General features: G+C 39.4%; 1 protein-coding gene across 18 annotated transcripts in view; it reads left to right on the top strand.

Annotated features, from left to right (window-relative positions):
- The window catches only part of PLEKHA5 (pleckstrin homology domain containing A5), a 162,038-nt gene extending 149,232 nt beyond the window's left edge, over positions 1-12,806 (top strand). For 10 of the 18 annotated variants that reach the window (XM_039570454.1, XM_039570448.1, XM_039570451.1 and 7 more), the window contains 6 exons: positions 437-646; positions 3,252-3,410; positions 4,606-4,727; positions 5,515-5,663; positions 6,797-6,881; positions 9,860-12,806. In XM_039570454.1, the coding sequence (XP_039426388.1) occupies positions 437-646; positions 3,252-3,410; positions 4,606-4,727; positions 5,515-5,663; positions 6,797-6,881; positions 9,860-9,878 (744 nt within the window). In that variant the 3' untranslated portion in view covers positions 9,879-12,806. Of the gene's footprint in view, positions 1-436; positions 647-3,251; positions 3,411-4,605; positions 4,728-5,514; positions 5,664-6,796; positions 6,902-9,859 lie in introns of all 18 variants that reach the window. The other 8 variants (XM_039570459.1, XM_039570455.1, XM_039570444.1 and 5 more) reach the window with 2 other exon arrangements.
- Positions 12,807-20,467: the final 7,661 nt, after the last annotated feature.

Raw genomic sequence — 20,467 nt, 5'->3', positions numbered from 1 at the left:
CAGTTAAATGATGCCCAGCTGTAGTTTTTCTTGAAATAAAAAGGCAGGAATTACTATTAGATCAACTGGTATAAGTGTCCTGGATCATTAAATTTCAATTATGTTTCTGTCTCAGTCAAATATCTTGTGTTTGCCAGTTGTATAATGTCTGGTAAATTGTTTCAGCTTGAGAGGGTGGCTTTGAGAGAGCATCTACCCATTCTCTTAATGTTTATCATTGGTGATGGTAATGTTACTGTTCAGAAGAGCAAATTATTCCTTCCTTTTATTTTGAATTTCAGTGTTCATTGATAATTGGTTCTTGTACTTTTTTTCACGTACATAGGAGGTCTTTATTTTTCTGCTCTTCAGTAAATCAGTGATCTCTTCTGGTGAGTTACCAGTTTGGCATCTCGTTTTTTTGAAACACATATATATATTTTTGCTTCCATTTAAGGAAAGACCAAGGAGTGCAGTGGAGCAGCTGTGCCTTGCAGAAGGCTCACGGCCTCGAATGACTGTAGAGGAACAGATGGAAAGAATAAGGAGACACCAACAAGCTTGTCTGAGAGAGAAGAGGAAAGGACTCAATATTATTGGTGTTTCAGACCAGTCTCCTTCCCAGACCTCGTCCTTTGTCAGGGATAATCCGTTCAAAGTGACACAGGTGGGTCCCACGGTGATCACAAGCTTTGATGTGTCCAGCTAAAAAACAAAGGAGTTTATTTGAGACCAACTGTAGAGTCACAGATGCAAAAGACAACCTTCATGCTGACACCTAATGACAGAAGCCACTTCTTTGCCTTTTTGGAAAACAAACAGTTCAAATCCACATCCATTTGATTATGCACTGTGATGTTTGTTAACAGGGTGCGGTGTTTGAGTCAGATTTAGCAAACAACATGAAATTGCAAGGTTTGTGACTGAAAACAGGATCAGGAAGAATCATGACTCATTTTCTGTTGAAATGAAGTCAATGCTGATCTTTCTGCCGTGTAATATATTCAAACATCTGTAGCAATTTTAGGTAGGAATGTGTGTTTATGATCAGAGCTCCTAAGTGGTGCTCTTCTGCTGTGGTGTTTCAGCCCATAAATATGTTCCAATAGAACCCACACTTTTTTTTTCACTCATTCTTAAACTTGTTTGTTTGCCTAAGAAGTTTAGTCAAGGGTGAAGGATGGAGAGAGAAGAGGAAGATATAACTGCTTGACATTAACCAGGAAATATTATTCTGAAGATATATCTAAAAACCCACAAACAAGCCCCAAAACGCTGAACCAAACCCAGATATAGGATAGCAGATATTAAGCAGCCTACTGCTTTATAATATCAAGAATTAGTTTTCTTTTCCAGTAGAGTAATGGAGTTAATTTTTTGGTTGGTTTTGGTTTGTTTGGGATTTTAATCTTCTGGAATAGTTTTTCTTCAGACCACACTGTTTACTAACTTTTTAAAAATTATTTGCTTTTCCACTGGTATGGAAATGCCTTCTTTTTTTGTTTTGTAGGCATTTAAACATCTGATTTTCCAAAAGCAGATTAAGTATATTGCAGTGTCAGGAAATCAGATATTTCCAAAGATGTTTTAGGTTTGCATTTTGAGTTGGTTTTTTCCCTCTCAGCATGGTAAGCTGCTACAGAGCTATACAAAAGTTACTTTCTCTTCAAGAACTTTGCATCCCCAGAAGACTCTGAATTCCAGTTTTGCCTTTGCAATAGAGCATCTGTATTTGGGCTGACATCAGGAATGCTGTATGAAGGGAGTTCCTACAAATATTTCTGTGATTAACACTGCCTTTCTAGAGAAGAGGTCGTGCAAAGCAAAGCTTTGCAGATGTTTTGTTCAGTCGTTTTTACAGAGGTGTTTAAGCTTTATCTCTTCCCTGTGGTATTGTTTCATACCTGAAGGTGAGGAAGCTGCAGTCCTGTGCATGGTACCTGGGTAGCCAGCACAGGGCAGCAGAGTGAGGGAATGGGCCAAATCTGTGCCAGAACTCAAAATAATTCTGTTCATTTCACCATGTTCCTCAGTCTTCTCTGTGAAATCAGGGCTCTGGGGATGATAAGAAATTTATATAGTAAGTGAGAAGATCTCGGAATTGAATATTTAACTAATAGTCCATGTTGCAAAGTCACTTTTTCTATCACAACTTAAATTCTTCCAGAATGCTATTTGGCTAAAAGCCCCAGGATGAGGTATTATGCTGAGTAATAGCTTCTATTTCTAAAAGCATAGTTTCTGTGTCTATTGATTTTTAGAAAAATGGTGCAGTGGCATTAACAGCTGGAAGTCTTTTCGACTGTGGTTTGGTTATTTAAGAATTGGAGGGGAGAAAGGATTTTATAAACGGCCTGCTGTGTAATTTTGAAGTGATTACCGTAATACAAAAGGAAGTTGCTTCGCAATCGTTGTTGGCACAAGCGTATGATAAGGGGTGCATACTTTAATTTAGGAGAGCAAAGACATTGATTTATGAACTGACTTACGTGGAATTTCCTCTTAACAGAGTGCATGTGTTATATCACAGGAATTCAGCCTCGAGATTTACTGCTTCCATGGCTCCTATTTTTCTCAGCTCCAGTTCTTAGATGAGCCTCCCTTCGGGTCGGTTTGCTGCTCTGCCAATATAATGTTCACAGTTCACAATCTTAAGTCACCTCTACCATCCTTCCTCAAAATTTTTATATCACCTTATTCTCTGTGCAATGGATATATTTTTTTAAGAAGTAATTAATATCCTCTGCCATTATTAGATATTATGTTGTCCTCTATTAAATCATTTCACACCATAGGCTTGGAGGATACCCAAGATAATTGGAGGAAGTGCATGCAGGTGCACTGTGAATTTTGAGCTGAGAGCAGATTTTTATCGTTTTTTTTTTTCTTAAACCATAAAAAGCTATTTTATAAAAAGAGCAGTACTTACGAATGCAAGTAAGAATGCTGCTAAGCTGGTGTGTGACTGAGCTAAATATGAATGAAATTTCAGAAGATAAGGGTGACATTGAAATGCTGGAGAAGAAGGGGGGAGCAGAAAGTACAGTAATCTTACAGACAAAGAAATGTTAGACAGGCTGAACTGTTTTGAAAGGTACAAAAATGAGGAAATTCCAAGTCCTTAACAATTTCCATTTTCCTTATTGCAATGTATGCTTAAGGTTTTTTCCAGTATTTTTTTTTAATCACAGTCAGAGGACAGCACAAGGCTCGGAACTGAGACTGTGATAACTTCTGTAACAGTGTGTTCACATACCAATTTTGTTCCACAGAATCGGAAAAAGGATGATACAGTGTCTAGTAACATGAAGGAGTTGGAGAGCACCAGTAGAGAAAATAATTTGAAACAAAATAATGGAAGTCCTGGAGAACAAATAGCACAACTGAAAAATGATGGAGAACAAGAACATAATTCAAGTTTTGCTAAAGAGGTACAGAACTATTCCTTATTAAACTGTTTGTTAGCTTGTCTTGCAGTAAAAAAGTATTTTGAGGCACACACACCAGAGTATGGGAAAATGAGCCAGTTCCTTTTGCTTGGAAGATAAAGACTTCTTGTTGGATAGACGGTATTCCATAGAGATTCACAAAATTACATTGAATTTTCATGTATATGGTCTTTAAATAATAATCCTTGACATATTCATTGCTTAGCCTACCCCAGTGTAATTTTTGACAGCCATTTAATGTCCCTGGATTTTTGTTTGGTTGGCTGTAGTGCATCAAATAGTTTATAGAAAGCAGAATAAAGCTGGCACAACAAATTATACATGGAAGTAGGCAGTACCTGTACTTTTAGGTATTTGTCACTGGTTTGATTTCTGTCTTGAAATAGTTTGAAACTCACCTGGCAGGGAATTACCTTGGTATTTCTGGTACTGAAGTGCCCTTAACACTCAGCAGAACCAGGCTGACTGTGAAGAATGGATTACTAGAGTTGCTTCTACATAATCACATCCTGCTTATAGGGTTTTTTTTAAAGTATTGTGTAGAGGTTTTTTCTTTTTCTATACCCATATTCCTCAGTTAATCACTTTGTACTTTTCCTTTTCCTCACTTTTCCTTTTGTTTTCCTATTTCATATTTAGTTTTTTAAAATACATATCTGATGGAGAATGGTATAAAATCAAATAACTAATTTAATTGTTATCCGTTAAAAACACTTCCTTATTGAGAAGTTATCATTAACTGTTGCTTTGTTAAATATGCAAATATTTCAAAAGGAAAATTATGTAATACACTCAAATTGATCACATGTAATCAGAGACCTTTAAGAGCAGCATTCATTCTTATCAACAAAATATTGCAGTATCTGGAATCTCTGTTGGCATCATGAAGAGAGGGATAGCATGAAAAAACAGGCAGGCTGCAATCCAAAGAGTTCAGATAAGTTCTGGAAGTTATTAAGTCAAGCCCTGCCCATAGACTCTGGTATAAGTTTTAGGATAACTCTATTAACCTGCATGGTATTGATAAAAATTTCTTAAGTTATGTAATTCTGAGTTACTAAGTATACATGATGGCAAAATTTGTCTGTTAATAAAACTGTTTCCTGGTACTGTATTTCTTATCTGCCACTTAGTGTGTGTTACAGCCTTTTGTTTCATGATTTCAATTTTTTTATAGCTGTCCAAAGCTGATGATCTTTTATCAGATGCACATGTTGTATCTGACTCAAAAGAAGTGAGTAATGAAGAGAAAGCAGAAAAGAAAAATAAATTGGAAGAAACACATGATGGTGATATAAGGTAAAAATCAAACAAGATGTTCAGAGGCTATTTTAAACTTCCATGTTGTATTTATTATCTGAATGGACCAAGCAACTGCCATAAATACTGACAAGGTATATTTATATGGTTTTGAGTGGTTTACATATAGGGAAATCTAGAGGCTTAAGTGCTGCCGGAGTTCAGTAAGAGGTGATGAGTTGGTGGGTGAAGCAATGGTTATTTTCAAGTGTTGTCCCAGTTATAAACAGAATTCGTTCATAATCCTTGTTTTGGCCTCCAAAATGTGTTTAATAATGTCAGTTCAAGCTTTGCATCAATTCATTATGAACACTTCAGCCAGTGCTTCCATAGCATGCTCTTTATTGCTGATACTGAGGAGCAAACTAAACATCATACTCAACATCTCCTGCTTTAATTTTTACCTCACTACTTTGCAGCATTGCAGAATTAGAGGGATATTATATCTTGGATAGTTCTCTCTAAGGATTCATAACTTCAGTGTAAGTTGCACTGCAGGTCCTAAGTGAGTTCTCACATTAGGTCGTAACTTTGTCACAGGACCCTTCAGCAATAGGAAACTGCAGGAGTATATAAAGGAAAGGAATTTAATTCCAGGTGCCTTTTTAAAAGTGTAGCTATACAAAGTAGAAGGGTTTCAAAATGCCTGCTTAATTTATGCTACCTGGACTTGCAAGTTGCAACTTTTTTCTATTAACGGGAGAAAATTAAATTATAGCTCCTATACTTAGTGGTTAACACCTGAAATTAAGTTAGAGCGAGTTCTAAATGCTGTGCTTTTATTAAGCAGCTTGCAGAGTGTGACCACAGTTGCAAACCACAAACCCAAAACCAGCTCAGAAGAAAGTGAAATACTTAGTGCTCAAGAAGAAGAAGGGATTGTGTCTTCATTTGAATTAGCAGCACAGTCTTCAAAAGGAAATCAGGCAGCAGCAGGTATGGAAAAGAGTTTGACTGAAGCACAACTTACACAGTACATATGTAAAACTTTATTTCATTTTGATTGTGTCTTTTGATGCTCTGAAACCCTTGTGAATTGGAAGTGCTGAGCTAGTCTACATGTGAAGTGAACAGTTTTATAACGTAGAGAAAAATAGTTTCCCAGTGGACAGCTACAGAAATCTCTTTTTTTTTGAGGTTTTAATATAGCTTTTATAGCTGCTAATTCAGGGATTTAAATAACTATTGCCAGAAATTGAGTCATACTGTAGTTGTTGGTTGGAGCAAATCCTTCCTTTTTCATCTCAGTCCTGGATATATATAGATTTTTTACCATTGCTCCCTGCTGCTGAGTGGCCTTAGATATGCCCAGGATTGTGGAATCATTGAGAGTTACCAATATTTTAAACTAGCAAGTAAAAGACCCCAGTTTGGTCATGTTTTGGGGAGTAAGAAAGATGAAGAAACAGGAAACACTGCCTGTCTAGTACAGTGACTGGTGGTGGACTATTCTGCAAGAAGAGAAGACTGGAATAAAGCAAAACTGCATGCAATGAAGGAAAAAAAGGGGGAGGGGGGGCTGGAGTGAGTAGGGGAGGAGGAAGGGGAGAAGACAGAATTCAAGACATTATTAGGATATTTGCTGATGGGAATGGTTAAGCAAGCCAAATGGTTCAACTTACGGATATAAAAGGTGATCTGGACCTTTGTAGTGCAGTCAGCAATCCTTTCTGTGACTTAATAATCAAAACCAGAACTTGTATGTACATTTTGTACTGCTCAGCAGAATGAAAAAGCTGAGTTAATCTGAGCTGGGATATGAAGGTGGGTCTGGGCCTATCCCAACTACTTAAATTTTACTTGTTTTTCCCTCTCTTTCTTGGCAACATAAAACATCAGCTTTCATGTGTTTGCTGTTCTACTAGTTATTTCTAAGCCTGATTAAGGATCAGCTATGCTTTCCCTTGAAGTTGTGCTTTTTGTGCTGATCAGATTTTGAGTCCTTACTTGTGTAGCTTTCATTTGTTCCTACTTACATTTACCATGGCTTAAAATGGTGATTTTCAAGCTTATCTTTATTATGGCTTCTCTAACTTGTACTCTTATTTATTTTGCTGTATGACTTGCAGTGAAAAGTTTGCCTTCTTCACCAGAATCGTCCTTGTCACCAGCTCCATCCACACAGACACAGCTCACAGAAGGATCACATTTCATGTGTGTATAGTTACAGAGAAGTACGTTCTTTTTTTTCCCACCCCTCCTGTTCCTAATATTCTTCCAGGTATTTGAATTCTGTTATTTTTGTGAGAAACATCTGTAGCTGATACTCAGCAAGACAGAGTTACCTGCAGTGTTGAATATAAATCAGCCAGAAAGCAAACAAATCCCTGTATTGATTTGCTTGCAAGGAGTGCATTCTCCATCCAGCTACAAAGAGAAAGGGCTAATTGGTTTATCAAGCATGTTCTCCACAACTGGCAGGGTAATAGCCCTTGGAATTACATGAGAGGCCTGAGCTGTTACAAAACAGGGAGTTAAGGCATGAGCATCACTGCACAGGTGCAAATGAGTCTTGGTGCTTCAGTCATGGTAATGGGCAAAGTAGGCAACCAGAGCTCAGACTTAGTGATGCACAGGAGGGAATGGGGCTAATGGCCTGAAGAATTTATGGCTTAAGACACAGAAACAGCAATTGAAAAACTTTTTTTTTTTTTCTTTCTATAAAGAAAGCCCTACACAGCTGCTGTTTCCTGTTGTAGTGGGTGATTGCTTCTAGGAATCAAGTTGGAAAGCATGAGTTAGGCTAGATTTACATGTTCCTACCTGTGATGTTACCCACTTAATGAATGGCAATGGAAATATAAAGTATGTGTTTGTTTAGACAAGTGTTTAAGAAAATTAGTAGGATATCAGTGTGAATGCTTCAGCACTTTACCAGCATTTAAATCAATCCACATTTCTTTGTTGTCAGGAAATGTCTGTTTAAATAAGCTTTCCACCAAAGAATGAGCTTTGTTTCAATGGCAATGTTAAATGCCATAGCTAATGTAACTTAAGAAACCTTTAAAATCAAGAACAATTTAAAATTGAGACATGTTCAGTCATTTAGCATGAGGACATCTGAAAATGCCTTTTTTTTAAATTTGCTGTACCAATCTCAATTGCCAAGGTTTCATCTTAGCGAAATTAGACTACTTAGTCATCACAGAGAGCTTTTGCATATGAACTAAGGGCAAGAAACTGTTTAAAAAAAAATCTGTTTAAAAGAAAAAAAGGAAAATTATTTTATTATTTTTTCCTTTTGAGAAAGTGGAAAATGCCATCTTCACATTCAGTCCTGACACTGTTCCTGCCTTCCTGATGGGTGTGGTCTGGCATGATTAGATTTAGCTTGAATTTATGTACTTTTATTCAAAATTTTTATTGCAGAACTATTTAAAAAAAATGAGTGGGACTTTTCTTCTGGAAATACTGATTTGTGTTAATGCTTTTCAGGTTCACTGTGTAAATATACACACATTTATCATGCATCTCCTTTTTAAACAGGACAAACATTCCCCCACCAGCTGAGTTTTGGGTCAGTAATGAAAGTGAAACTGCACTGCTGGATTCTGTCCGTAGGCACAGGGCACCTGTCAGGACGGGGAGAGCAACCAGAGATTTATCACCAATTGCATTAATCTGCTTCAGCTCAGATGATCAGATCGGCAAATTCATTTTCTTTAGCATTTATGCTAAATAAAATAGAAATAAATTGGAGAAGGGAAGGCGCTCATTTGGTGATCTGCCCCGTCACTTAAAGCCCAAGGCTTGGCCCCCTGGTGAGGTGTATCCCCACAGCCAGTACTGCAGGTGGAGCATTCCTGTGTTCAGGAAACTCCTACCCTCTACAGCCCCTAAAGAGGCTTTAATTGCCTGGGACAGGATGGTCCATCTGGGATGGCACTTGTCAATCTGATGCTCTGCTTGCACATGCCTCACCATGCTGGGGAAAGGATCCCAGAACTTCAAACACAGCCTGCATGGCTCTTTAGTCTTCGGATTGAGTTGGAAAAAGCTCCTAACCATGTGCATGTACACTCCACATCGCTGCATGTGATGCCTCTGTTGATTGTTTCCTTGGAGTTCCGAAACAAATTCATGCCATGAGCTGGGCTTAGCATACAGAGGAGATGGATGAAGCATAGTGCTTGCCTGCACTATTTACTGCCCTTTCCTTTCTGGGGCTGTGGTTCCAGTTTTCCAGTGCTTTGCTGAGAGATTCTGGCACATCTTTTAGCATAAAGGAATTCAGCATCCCTCATTTTCAAGAAGTCTTATGTGGCAAAGGGAACTTCCAAGCTCTAGGATCAGCCCTGTTCATATGCAACCAAATGATTCAGGCAGCATCTGGAAAATATATAGTAGATTTCAGGGAATGAAGAGGTAATACCTGTATTTGGCTTTTACAGTCAATTAGAAAAATGATACTCTTGGCACGATGCCGGGGGGATTTGCCTTAGGAAATTGGTGGCACAGGATATTGTAGGACTAAGGAGAAACCCCTTAACACAAGGCTCCTTTTTTGTCACAGTCCTTATTTTGCAGAGACAAATCTCTGTGTGTACCACTAACACTGTTCGATTTTAAGCATTGCATTTTCACTGAGTAATGGAGGGATAATGAAATTTTATACGGCACCTGGATTCAAAGCTCAGGAACATTTTTACCAATGAACTGTTGAAAACTATTTCTAGAAGTCCTTGCAGCAATTACCAAAACACAGCAAGCTCTGGGTGGAGGACTTGAACTATGTTGCCAGTACAGTGTAGCAGCTCGACAGTTCTGCATCCCTCTTCAAAATGTGCCTCTCGTTTCTAAGACCAGTTAGGATCTTTGCTACTATTACTGGTTTTAGGTGAAGAGCATTTGGAGGTGACCATGTGTAACAGGTAAATAGACTTTCATTCAAAGTGGTGTAAATTTGAAAAAAATCTTGGTTTTGCTTCTTGCTGTCAAAATATCTTGACAGCAGTATTATTCATCAGGAAAACAGGTTTTGGAAACAGCTGATTTCTAAGATATTTTATTATGTTCTACACCTGCATTACTAGGATGAGGTCAGGAATCCTTTGCTGTGTTTAATCCCCTGAGTTCTTTAGACAATATTCAGTTGCTAAAATAGAGTAACTTAATCTGTGTCTGTCTTTCAGCACTAACGGCTTCTGTTGAAACAATTCATGCCTGAGATGTATGGACCTGACCTATGAAAATATGAGAAGATATTGTACAGTATATTTTAAATCTATGAAATTCATAGTTCTGATGCTTTTGGCCACAGAGCATCGTTTTATCACTTCCTGGAAAATGTTTATTCCAAGAGAGCTTTAAATGGCCCACGTGTACACTCAGCAACCTTCAGATTGTTCTCCTGATACCAGCTTGCTGCTATGATTTCTGTGCACATAAAATAAAGGCTCTTTTTAATGTGCAGCCTACAGTCAGAACTTAATTTGCTATTCTTCAGAGTTTAATGTTCTTTTAATTATGGATCATATAAGTTAACTTTTTTTGCTTCTTTTAGATGCATAACCCGGTTAATTTTACATATCACCACTAAACCTTGTTTTACACTTTTTAAACATTACAATTTATTGTTTTAACAATTTATTTGTAAAATTTTTATATATATATACATATAGATATATTTAAAATGTGCCATTTTTATTATTGCTTAGTAAAAGATGTCCTGTTTCTGCTGTAATGATTTCTTGGTCAGGTTGCAATGTCAGCAGTTACTGCCACACTTCTGTCAACATAGACATTAATGTTAGTGGTTACTTTTTCTTGACTAAAATGGAGTGTAGGTATTTTGAGGTACTGGGCTTTTCCTTCATGGGGTTAGGGTGTGTACAGCAATAAGCAGGTTTTCAATCCAGTACTTAGTTTGTGTACAAATGTAATTATGTTCATTGTGTATATATTATACAATGAGCACATACGATGTAAGTATAAGAAGCCACTTATTATTGTTCAAATACGAATGTTCATATCCCATTTCTTTTATATCATATTAAATAAATGTTGATGTTCTTAAGGACTTGTATGGTTAGTATTTCTTCCAGCAAACAGATGTCACACTGTGTTCCACCTTTTGATGTGGGGAATGCAACAATTCCTATCGCATTGGCAACATCACCTGTCAACCAGAGTAGCAGTGACAGACTCTTAAGAGATCCCAGTCTTCCTCTTCAGGGAAGAATTAAGGCTGCAACACAGAACAAAACAGACAACCTGAGACTGAGATGCAAGAAATACAGGTTCAGCTCCTGGCTCTCCCAGACTTGTGTTGTGATACTGGAATAATCACTTAGTCATTCTGTGCCTCCGTTCCTTGCCTGTTTACATGGGAGGTAATAGCCTGTCTTAGTGGGGTGTGGTGAGCAGTAATTCAATATTTGCAAACGCTGATTGCCAAGTTCAGTGGGGTTAAGGAGAGAAGTGTGATGATTCCTGGAGGCTTTGGTATCTGCGTAGCATCTTCCAGAAACTGAAAGAAAACCTGAAATAATTTGTCAAGTGTTGTCACACTACAGATGTTACCAGCTTCGCTGTTCCATCTCGCGCAGCTGCCTGAATTTACCTGAGACAGAAGAGATTTAGAAAAGAATGATGAGAAATGAAAATATTTCAGGGACAGTTTTTGAATCTAGGATGTAAAGCTAAGGAATCTTTTGCATGTTCAGGCAACTGCTGTGTGCTTCAGTGCATGTGTGTGCCATAAGTGGTAAGGCAAGTTTCACAGGAAGGCAGCTGCCAGCTCCTGTTGTACTTTTTTTATCATACAAATCATATCCTGATCAAGTTAATATTGCTGTTCTAGAGACTATATAATTCATTGTGTTTTTTCATAGAGGAGTGCCTGATACAGTCAAACAGTTTGGAATGACTACCATTGCCCCCCTCCCCAAGTAGGAGTTCATGTTTGTTGGATTCTGTTGCACTCCCAGCTCTGCTGCTGGTTCTTCCTGGTGCTCTTTGCCACAAGACACAGAGTGTGTTGTCTGGCTACTTGTTGTTCTGCCATTCTCTCTAAAAAGTGAAAAAATAGGGATCAGAATTCAGCAGCAGAGCCTGGAGGGTCACAGTGAAAGAGGTGGCTGAAGGAAAGATGAATGATGATGCAGGCAGACAGCATCCAGCTGAAAAGTTACCACATCGCCCTCTTTTTTTGGAACAGCAGCCCCAAATTAGTGCATTCTTCCATCCAAAAGACAGAGGAAAGAGGAATGTGATTTTTATTGCTCAACCAGCCAAGGCTTAAGTTCAGTGGCATCACTGGTTGAACACCTGAGGCAAAGCAAATAGGACACACCCTGTTCTCTCCCTAACCCTTCTACAGAGAGCTGTTCGCTGTCAAGTTTTGCAATCTCTTTCTGCCTTGCTGCCAAGGAAAGAATTGCAACCAATAAAGGAAAGAATGACTAAGTGATTTTTGGACATTTATAGATGTTGTCTGTGTCTAAAGCAGTTGTTGGTTTGGTGTATCTGCGAGGAATGTGCAGTTTATACAGGAGCTGGGCAAGGGGAGGGAGAATGAGCAAGTTTTGCTGATAGAACTGTTGGCAAAGACAGCAAAGGTGAATGATGCAGGAATGTAGTAATGAGCATAGACTATAATTTCACTTCCTGTGGGCACTTGCTGCAAAGACTGGGAGTTTCATTGGGTGCTCTATTTTTTGTCTTATGGAAAAAAACATAATAAATGTATGGCTTTGTGTTATCACAGAGCATCTACTGTTTCTTACCTCATCAGAATAAGTCATCCCAGTGATCATACTCCTGAGATACAGAAATATCAGAATACTGATATGGTCAGCCTTCAAACATCTATTTTAAGTTTGTATCTAGGATATTTTTATATTTCTGACTGATTGCTTTATTGGCTATTGCACTGACACTTGTATATATGGAACATGCTTTTTTTTCGAAAGCAGGAGTCCTTGGGAATAATGCAACACATTCTCTACAGATGTTCATGCTTTTCAGAACCAATTACATCTATTTTTGTCTTTTGTTCACCATTTGCATTGTTCCAAGGCTACTAGAGAATGTGATTCTTTAAAGTCCCTTAATAAAGTGACATTACTCAAAAAGTTATAGTTGGTGTCTTGGCAGTTCTTGTATGTTGTGGACTGGCTCAAAGGGAAAGACCTCACCAGGCAGCTGAAACCCAAACCTTGTTTATGTTGTTACTGAGGTGGAAAAAGTAGTCTTTGGTTCACATTTCCTCAGAAATACATGTCATAAAATGAGTCCAATAGGGTTCTATTTTCAGGAAATCAGAAAAAAAATTGAAACATTTCTATCAAAATCACATTAATTGAACAGTCTGTGACAGAATTCTTGTCCACCCCATTGGATCCACTAGATGTACCAGGAGTGCATACATGAAAAACATTAATGAGTTACACTGTCAGTAATAGATTTATTAACTTCTCTAGGACTTAGACTGGTGGCTTAAGTTGTATCCTGGTTGAGTAAAGCAGCAGAATAGAAGGCCTTTAATTAGTGATGCTGTTGGGGAAGTCTTACCTCAAACTTTTCATTATATTTTAAATATAAGGTGGAGGAGTTTTATTTTTCCTTTTCTAATAAACCGTAAGTAGCACTCATTCAGATCTCAGAAATGGCTCATCATGTCTTCTCTACACAATACTATTTGGTCCCTGTGATCCTGGATTGTGCTATAATTATTTTCTGAAGTTATTCTAGGGTAGTTTAATCTTATTTCAGTTTGAATCCTAAGTTAAAATGTTATTTTCCGTCCTTTAGAAAGTTGACATTTAAACGACCGATAAACAAATTGCCTGTACCTGGCATTAATAATATATCTGAAACAACTTAATCTAACTTTTTTAAGGATGCACATGGAGATAACAAAGCAACATCTGGCCTTCATTTCTTCTAAAATATGCTTGCTGGTATATCCTAGGAGCTGTTTGGCTTGTCCATATGGGAACACTGAAGAAGCTGCTACAAAATAAAATGGAATATACTGGTGGCTGCAAACAAATGCCTGACCCAAAATGAAGGCTCAAAGCAGCTGCTTTCTGAACTTGACACGCACAACTTGTTACCCAGCTGTTCCAGATGTGTCAGCATTCAAATGTTACTTGTGGAATGAAGGTTTTGGTACTTCTTTTTTTGTGGTGTTTCTTCATTCTGAGGTATGCCAAAGAAAATGTTTTTAAGGTCTGTCTAAATATTATCTGGCTGCTGTGGTGAAACTGCAAGCAACATTTAATTGCAGCTCTGGGTAAGTGACATCAGCACAGAGGTTGCTAATTGCCTCATGTGGCAGTCTGGCTAGGGATGTGTTTAAGAACACTTATATAGGACAGATTAGGTTCTGTTTGGGATGAAAAGTAAAGCTATAAGCAAATGGTGCTGTTTCCAGTGGACTGCTCTAGAGTATATCTGGACAAAACCAGATGTGGGATCATTAACTTCTTTATTACTGAAACCAAATTGAAAATAAGGAATTAATTTTTTCTTTTTGTCAAATTCTATCCAGATCCCCATTCTGTGGAACTGGAATACTTCAAAGTATTTCAGACTAAAAATGGAAACACCCTCTTGCTCTTTTGAAGGTGAAATGAGTACTGTTAAAAAAAATAAAGATAAAAAAGCAGACTCTGCATGTTTATATGTAGAACAAGCAAGATTTACTTACAGCCTCGAGGTTTGGTCAATGAAAACTTTCAGGAAAATACCTCATCCTCATCTGTTGTCATATGGTCACAGTGAAGTGACTGGTGCTGTCCTGGGCTCTCTTCTGCATCTTTAAACCCATTACAGCCCAGTGTGTAAAATACTCTGCATTCCTTATGTGGAGAAAAACTGCCTTATCCACACCCCTGTTGTCTGTCCCTACATGAGCAGCTGAACCCAAGCAATCAGTTTCTTGCTTGGAGTAATGAAAATCTGCAGGTGCTTATCATCCTGAAAGATTGAGTCAAAGCATATAGTGAGAGACACCCAACATTTCCAAGTAACTTGCATCTGAATCCCCCTTATTTTCAGCACTGGATTCTATTTAGAAAAAAAACAGTTCTAAGTAACAGTTACATTACTAGAAATAGAAGAATTAGTAGGTACAAACAAATTCATAAGAATTTACTTGAGAAAATTGTCATTAATTGACAGGACATTTCAAAGCAATTGAGGGGGAAGAAAGGCTGCAAAATTCAGTGACTCGACTCATAAATCACCTCTTCACAATATGAATTTCTGGTGAGTCTTACACATGTAGTAGACTGCTTCATACTGTGCAACTTTCTTCTTGGTAAATTCCCAAGTCAGCAAGAACATGGAGGCTGTTTCAGATGTTTTAGCTTTAAAGAGGCATGATTTTTTATTTCTTTTTTTTTTCTTTTTTTTTTTTTAATATGCTCATCCATCTAGGAACCAGCTGTTAATGGCTGCTGGGCTTACTGTTGTTATACACTGAAATGGTCTCATCTAGGCGGAGGGGAAAAAAGACTGCTAAACTTTCTGGTGAATGTTTTCTGACGCTGGTGACTGCTGCTATTTTGTGTTTGGTTTTTGGCTACCTGGAGAATGTCTCAGAGAGTTTGCACGTGCAAGCGCTGGTACTGCACAGAAGCCAGCTTGTAGGGGTTAGGTCTAGCTGCAAGTGTCATTTTGTGAGCAGGGAAATTGCCTGGAAACCAAACTCACCTTTGAATAACATTCCTGGCTGTTTTCTTAGCCTATGCCAACAGACCCATAATATTTTGTAACTGCTGTTTCTAGTATATTGTGCCTACAAATAATAAATATTTTTAATAAGAACAAAGTGCCTGGATAATGTGTGAAATCCTGATCACTGTTTCCAAGGTAGCAGCTGCAAATTAGTGAACCAGCCTCAGCCATTTAGGAGATTGCCTTAGTGAAGAGGAACTGGTCAATACTCATGGACTAAAACATTGGGAAAAATCATACTTGCTTATATAAGCTGATCCTTTGGAGTATTGGGAGGATAACTTCTCTGACCTCACAGCTTTTATTTTAAAACTTTTATTTCATTATCTTAAAGCTATTCAATTCTGTGTGATCAGCTAAATATAACCTAGCTAAACTCCATTTCCATCATCCAGATTTTAGGACAAGGAAGAACAGAGGTAATGACATTTTGATCATTTTTGCCTCATTAAAATCTCGCTGACCCCAAGGAGCACAGCTGGGTCATGTTTGTAAAAGGTGGGACTCTAAAGCCTTGCTCAATTTGAGCCATGCCTGTTTCACAGGAAGTGCTCCACTCGGATTCCCATCCATCCTTCCCTGGCTGGCCGGTTCCAGGCTGGAGCACTGCAGTTATTTCACCTATGAACAAAATCCCTAGCTTTTACAACGTTTTCAGGCAATTAATCATAGGCGGTCTGTGAAGTCTAGGATCTCTACAGCTGATGCCTCCAAACTGTTAAGAAGATGACAGTGTACAGGAGTGAATCCCAGTTAAAGCTTAAGCACTGCAGACTCTCTAGGCAATTCCCAAACCCTTGGGTGCTGTACCTGCATCTTTGAGTGCAGCAAACCGGATTTCTGTGCAGTTGAATGGATTGCCTCCTCCAGCAACTGCTGAGGAGCTGGTGATTTTAAGGATGCCCAGCAGGCTGGGTTTGTGTTTTGGAAAGTGCTGCTGGCGATCAGTATTCCTGCAAGAGGAGGCTTTCCCTCCCGCAGCCCTCCCTTTCTCCTGCAGCTGGAGGTAGGCACGGCCTCGCTGGCTTGGGCTGGAAAAAACACTGCTATTACCTGCTGGCCTTGATGCAGAAGCAGCCAGGCTTCCTTCCAGTGTCTGCCCTGGGCAGATAAGTTGTGTAAATGGGGAAGCAGGAGATGAAGGGCACGGGTGTTATCAGTGCAAGTTCAAGTGCTCACGCAGAATGAGAACAAAGTTAGCCCGGCTGCAGCTGCTGCTGCTGCTTTCCCACTGCAGCTTCCCTCCTTTTCCCTCTCAGCCTGGCCCCTTTGTCCTCACGGCGTGGTTGCCATTGTGTGGGAGTTTTAAGGGATGAAAGCGAGCGATCGCTGATGGGTGACATGATAGTGCTTTAAATGGGAATGCAGATTGCTCCCAATACCACGCGATGGAGCAACGCGGACAAAGCGAGTGGCGGCAGGACAATAGGCTTAGGATGATGGCCATGGCCAGAAGTGACGGACAAAAGAAACAAATACCAAGATGAGTTTAAAAAAAAGTCCAGGACAGTCAAAGACCCCGTGGTCTGGGAAACTCTGTAACTGCGCAAGCTGTCCAGATGTGGCGGACTGCAGCTGACCTGTCATCTCAGTAATATTTAGTATCCCTTTCTCTTCCTTCTGGGAATCTGGGAGCTGAGCACGCGCAGGAAATCGGGGATTACAAACTTGTCTGAACTTTTCACTGCCAGACATTAACATGCGGATGCAGCAGCCTGTATGTAAATGATGTTATCTGAGCTGTTTTATGCATGTGTTTCCAGGATAAGAAAGGAGATTATTTCATTGTGTGAACTAATTACCTGTGAAGAAAAATTTAGGGCCTTTTTAATGTTAATGCCAGGCTGTATTTTCATTAACCTTCCTACTCAATGATGCAGTGTTGTGTGTTTATTGTGTATTTTCAAATGTTAAGGACTTGACCTTTTAACCTAAATGAAAGAAGTTCTTGATACGACTTTGCATGAACAGGTTTCTTTGCAAGGCTGCAACCACATCTCAGAGCCGTCTTTTGCCCAAAAAATGGGGTTGCTTCACCAAATGGAAAGACAAAGTGACTTTTAAGTGTCGTGGTATTGCTGCTTAATGGTGCGCAGCAACGATTAAAGATAAAAAGGGGACAATCATATTACACTGGGACTACAAGACAAATTACTGCAAAACAGAGAAAATGTGTTCTTGGCCTAACCTGCAGCTGGGCATAACCAGGGCAGCAGAATTTGTGTTGATGCAACAGATCTGAGCCCAGATGGAAACAGCCCTTTTGATTTCAGGTGGACAGATTGCATGATTTAAAGTTAAACACACTCACACTGCAAACATTATGATACAGGAGAGAATTTGTGCAAGAATCTGATCTCTTGTGGTTCCTACATCTCAGATGAAATTCTGCATGTTGCTTATTAATAGTATAATTAGACAAGGGAGGAGGGGAGTAACTTTCGAATGCTTCATGTTTCAATATTTATATGGCTTTTAAACCAGCATTTATTTTGTCATACTTTGTTAAGCATGATATAAACTGAGTTATAGAACATGAGCTGATGAGAATATGTTGCATGTCATGGAAATGAATATGCATGCAACATGCCAAAATAAGTTACCATAGTACAGTGCAGGTGGGGGACTGAGACCACTTACTGCAATATAAGAAAGTCCCAAAATCTGACTGTATTAATATGCAAAAGACCTCCAAAATTGTACTGTTATAAAAAATCTGAAATACAAGTGGTTCATGGACATTGGTCCAGCACTTAATTTATGTTTTCTTGAGGATGGTGAGGAGAATGTAAATTTTTTTTCTGTAAAGTCCCATTTTAAATTGGGTGCTTTGCTTCCTCTCTACATGAAACTTGGGCTTGAGAAACGGGGATGTGAACATGTCTGAGGCACTTTTGTGTAAGATCAGGTCCTCAAGATAGCAGGGAGAACAGAAACCATGGCCTGAAGTGGTGCCAAAGGATTTTCCTTGGAAGAAACAAGGCAGAAGTAGGTCATTGCTCTCTACAGAGCTGATACCTTAATGCTTTCAGTGCCTGAGTTACACTTCTATAATACATCTCTCTTTGTTGTACCTCTTATGCACTAGCACAACCTAAATCAAATAGTTTCCTCAATTTAAGAGTCCCCAGTTTTATGTGAAGACATGTAGGCATGGATTGTAAGATTCACCACATGTAAAATCAGCTCTTTTTCGCCTTGCCCTAAAGAGTTTCCTATGTTTTCCAGGCTTTAAATAGCCAAATCCACTTTTCACTGAGATGAAACAAATACTTAGCGTTGCCAAACCCAGACAGAAATGCAACTGCAAAGATGATGGTTCTGATAAATTATCCAGTTAAATGCAATATAAAGCCAAACTGCTCCTGACAGGAGGCCTCTATAGCAACAGCTTGCTAAGACTATATAGTGCTCCTTTTCCTACTATAACTTCTGTATTATGTTGTTTTGGGGCACTGATCTGCCTAGAAAAAGTACTGGGTAGTATTTGTTTCGTGAACACAGGTTGCATGTGTCACTAGGCAAAAATCATTAAGTGCATAATGTTCACTTTGACTGAATAAAAAGCAGTTTTAAAAGACTGGCTAGACTCAAAAGCATCATGTCATTGAAAGTTAGGCCCATCCCTGTTGAGAACACTCCATGTGTGGGTTTAACAGCAGCTTTCACTGGAAGCTTTAAAGACAAACAACTACACCTCAGAGCAGTCCTGGGAAAGAGACTCTCATGCATATCCTAACCATGCATAAATTGCAGCATAACAACATGCTAAAATGCTTTGGCCACCCCTGTGCAGTCAGTTGTCTGGAGAATCTGGGAGCAACTGAGCTGGGAATAGAATTCAGAAGAGGGGAATTGCTGCTTTGCCTATTAGAAGACACGCAGTGCATCCATAGGGCACATCATCAGGGCATTGAGCTAATTTAGGACCTACATCTCCCAATTCTGCCACATAGTCCAGGCTTCCTGAGAGAGTGAACCTCTGAACTACTGAAATTCTGAATGATGGGGGGGTCACAGTGCAACTTAGGCTCTCCTGTGTGGTGGGGGCCAAGTCCCCACCTCCTAGCAGCCATCAATAATATCAGGGTATCAGGATTTGCTGTGAGTTCCTCAAAATTCCTCAGTTCCCCAGATCTCAGGCTGAGTTTGATAGTCTGGCCCCACTGAGGTCAATGTGATTTTTGCAATCAATACCAGAGACGCCAAAGTTTCAGACAAAGCTTGTAAAACTCATCTGAGAGCACACATCTGGTCATTTAGTTTGCAATAGAGGTGGCTGTTGCAAGATTGGGTGTAAGGCACTCCATCTCAGTTTTCATTCCATCAGTGATAACCAGTGGGGGCATAATGCAAGTTTCCAAATGTTCTCATTTCCCACTGCTTCAAATAAACAGCATCAGAACTCAATCAATATGTGCACAGCCAAAAAGACCTTACTTTCTCTTTCCTTGTCTAAATTATGAGGATCTCACCTATGCAGCAACCATTTTTTAGTCATTTCTGTAAAACAAAACTTCACTGGGAATGGAAGAGTCTCGTAGTTCTCCCAACACTGGTGCTTGTGGTGATTACAGGGGGCACAGTTGGCGCAGACAGCAGGCTGCCTAACTCAGTGTGAAAGACAATGCATTTACTTGGGTTGGAGTGGCCACAGCTGACCAGGTAACATTCTATCCTTGCCAAGGGTATGACCCCAAGGAGCAGATCCTGCCACAGAAGTCCTCAGCCTCTTGCCCCGGAGCTGCCAGGCAAACACCAGAGCACACAGACATGCTGGTCTCTCACACTGAGGATACAGGAGTGGCAGTCATTACATCGATGGAGTTGGACTGCAGAATGTGCTGGTATTTGATTAGGGTTTTTTACAGGTTACTACTGCCTTCAGCATGGCATTTTTGTGGCAAAAGGGAGTGCAAGAAGGCTGGGTGCTGCCCTTGTTACACCAGAGAGAGAAACAGAAGGTGTGGGGAGTACTAAAGGGGGAGGAGGGGGGCAGGAGAGATCCATTTTTGCCAGATTGCAACTATATTCCAGCTTCAGAGGCCAAGAGT

Source organism: Corvus cornix, chromosome 1A, assembly GCF_000738735.6.
Source record: "Corvus cornix cornix isolate S_Up_H32 chromosome 1A, ASM73873v5, whole genome shotgun sequence".
Lineage (NCBI taxonomy): Eukaryota > Metazoa > Chordata > Aves > Passeriformes > Corvidae > Corvus > Corvus cornix.
This window is presented reverse-complemented; position numbering and strand designations above follow the sequence as displayed.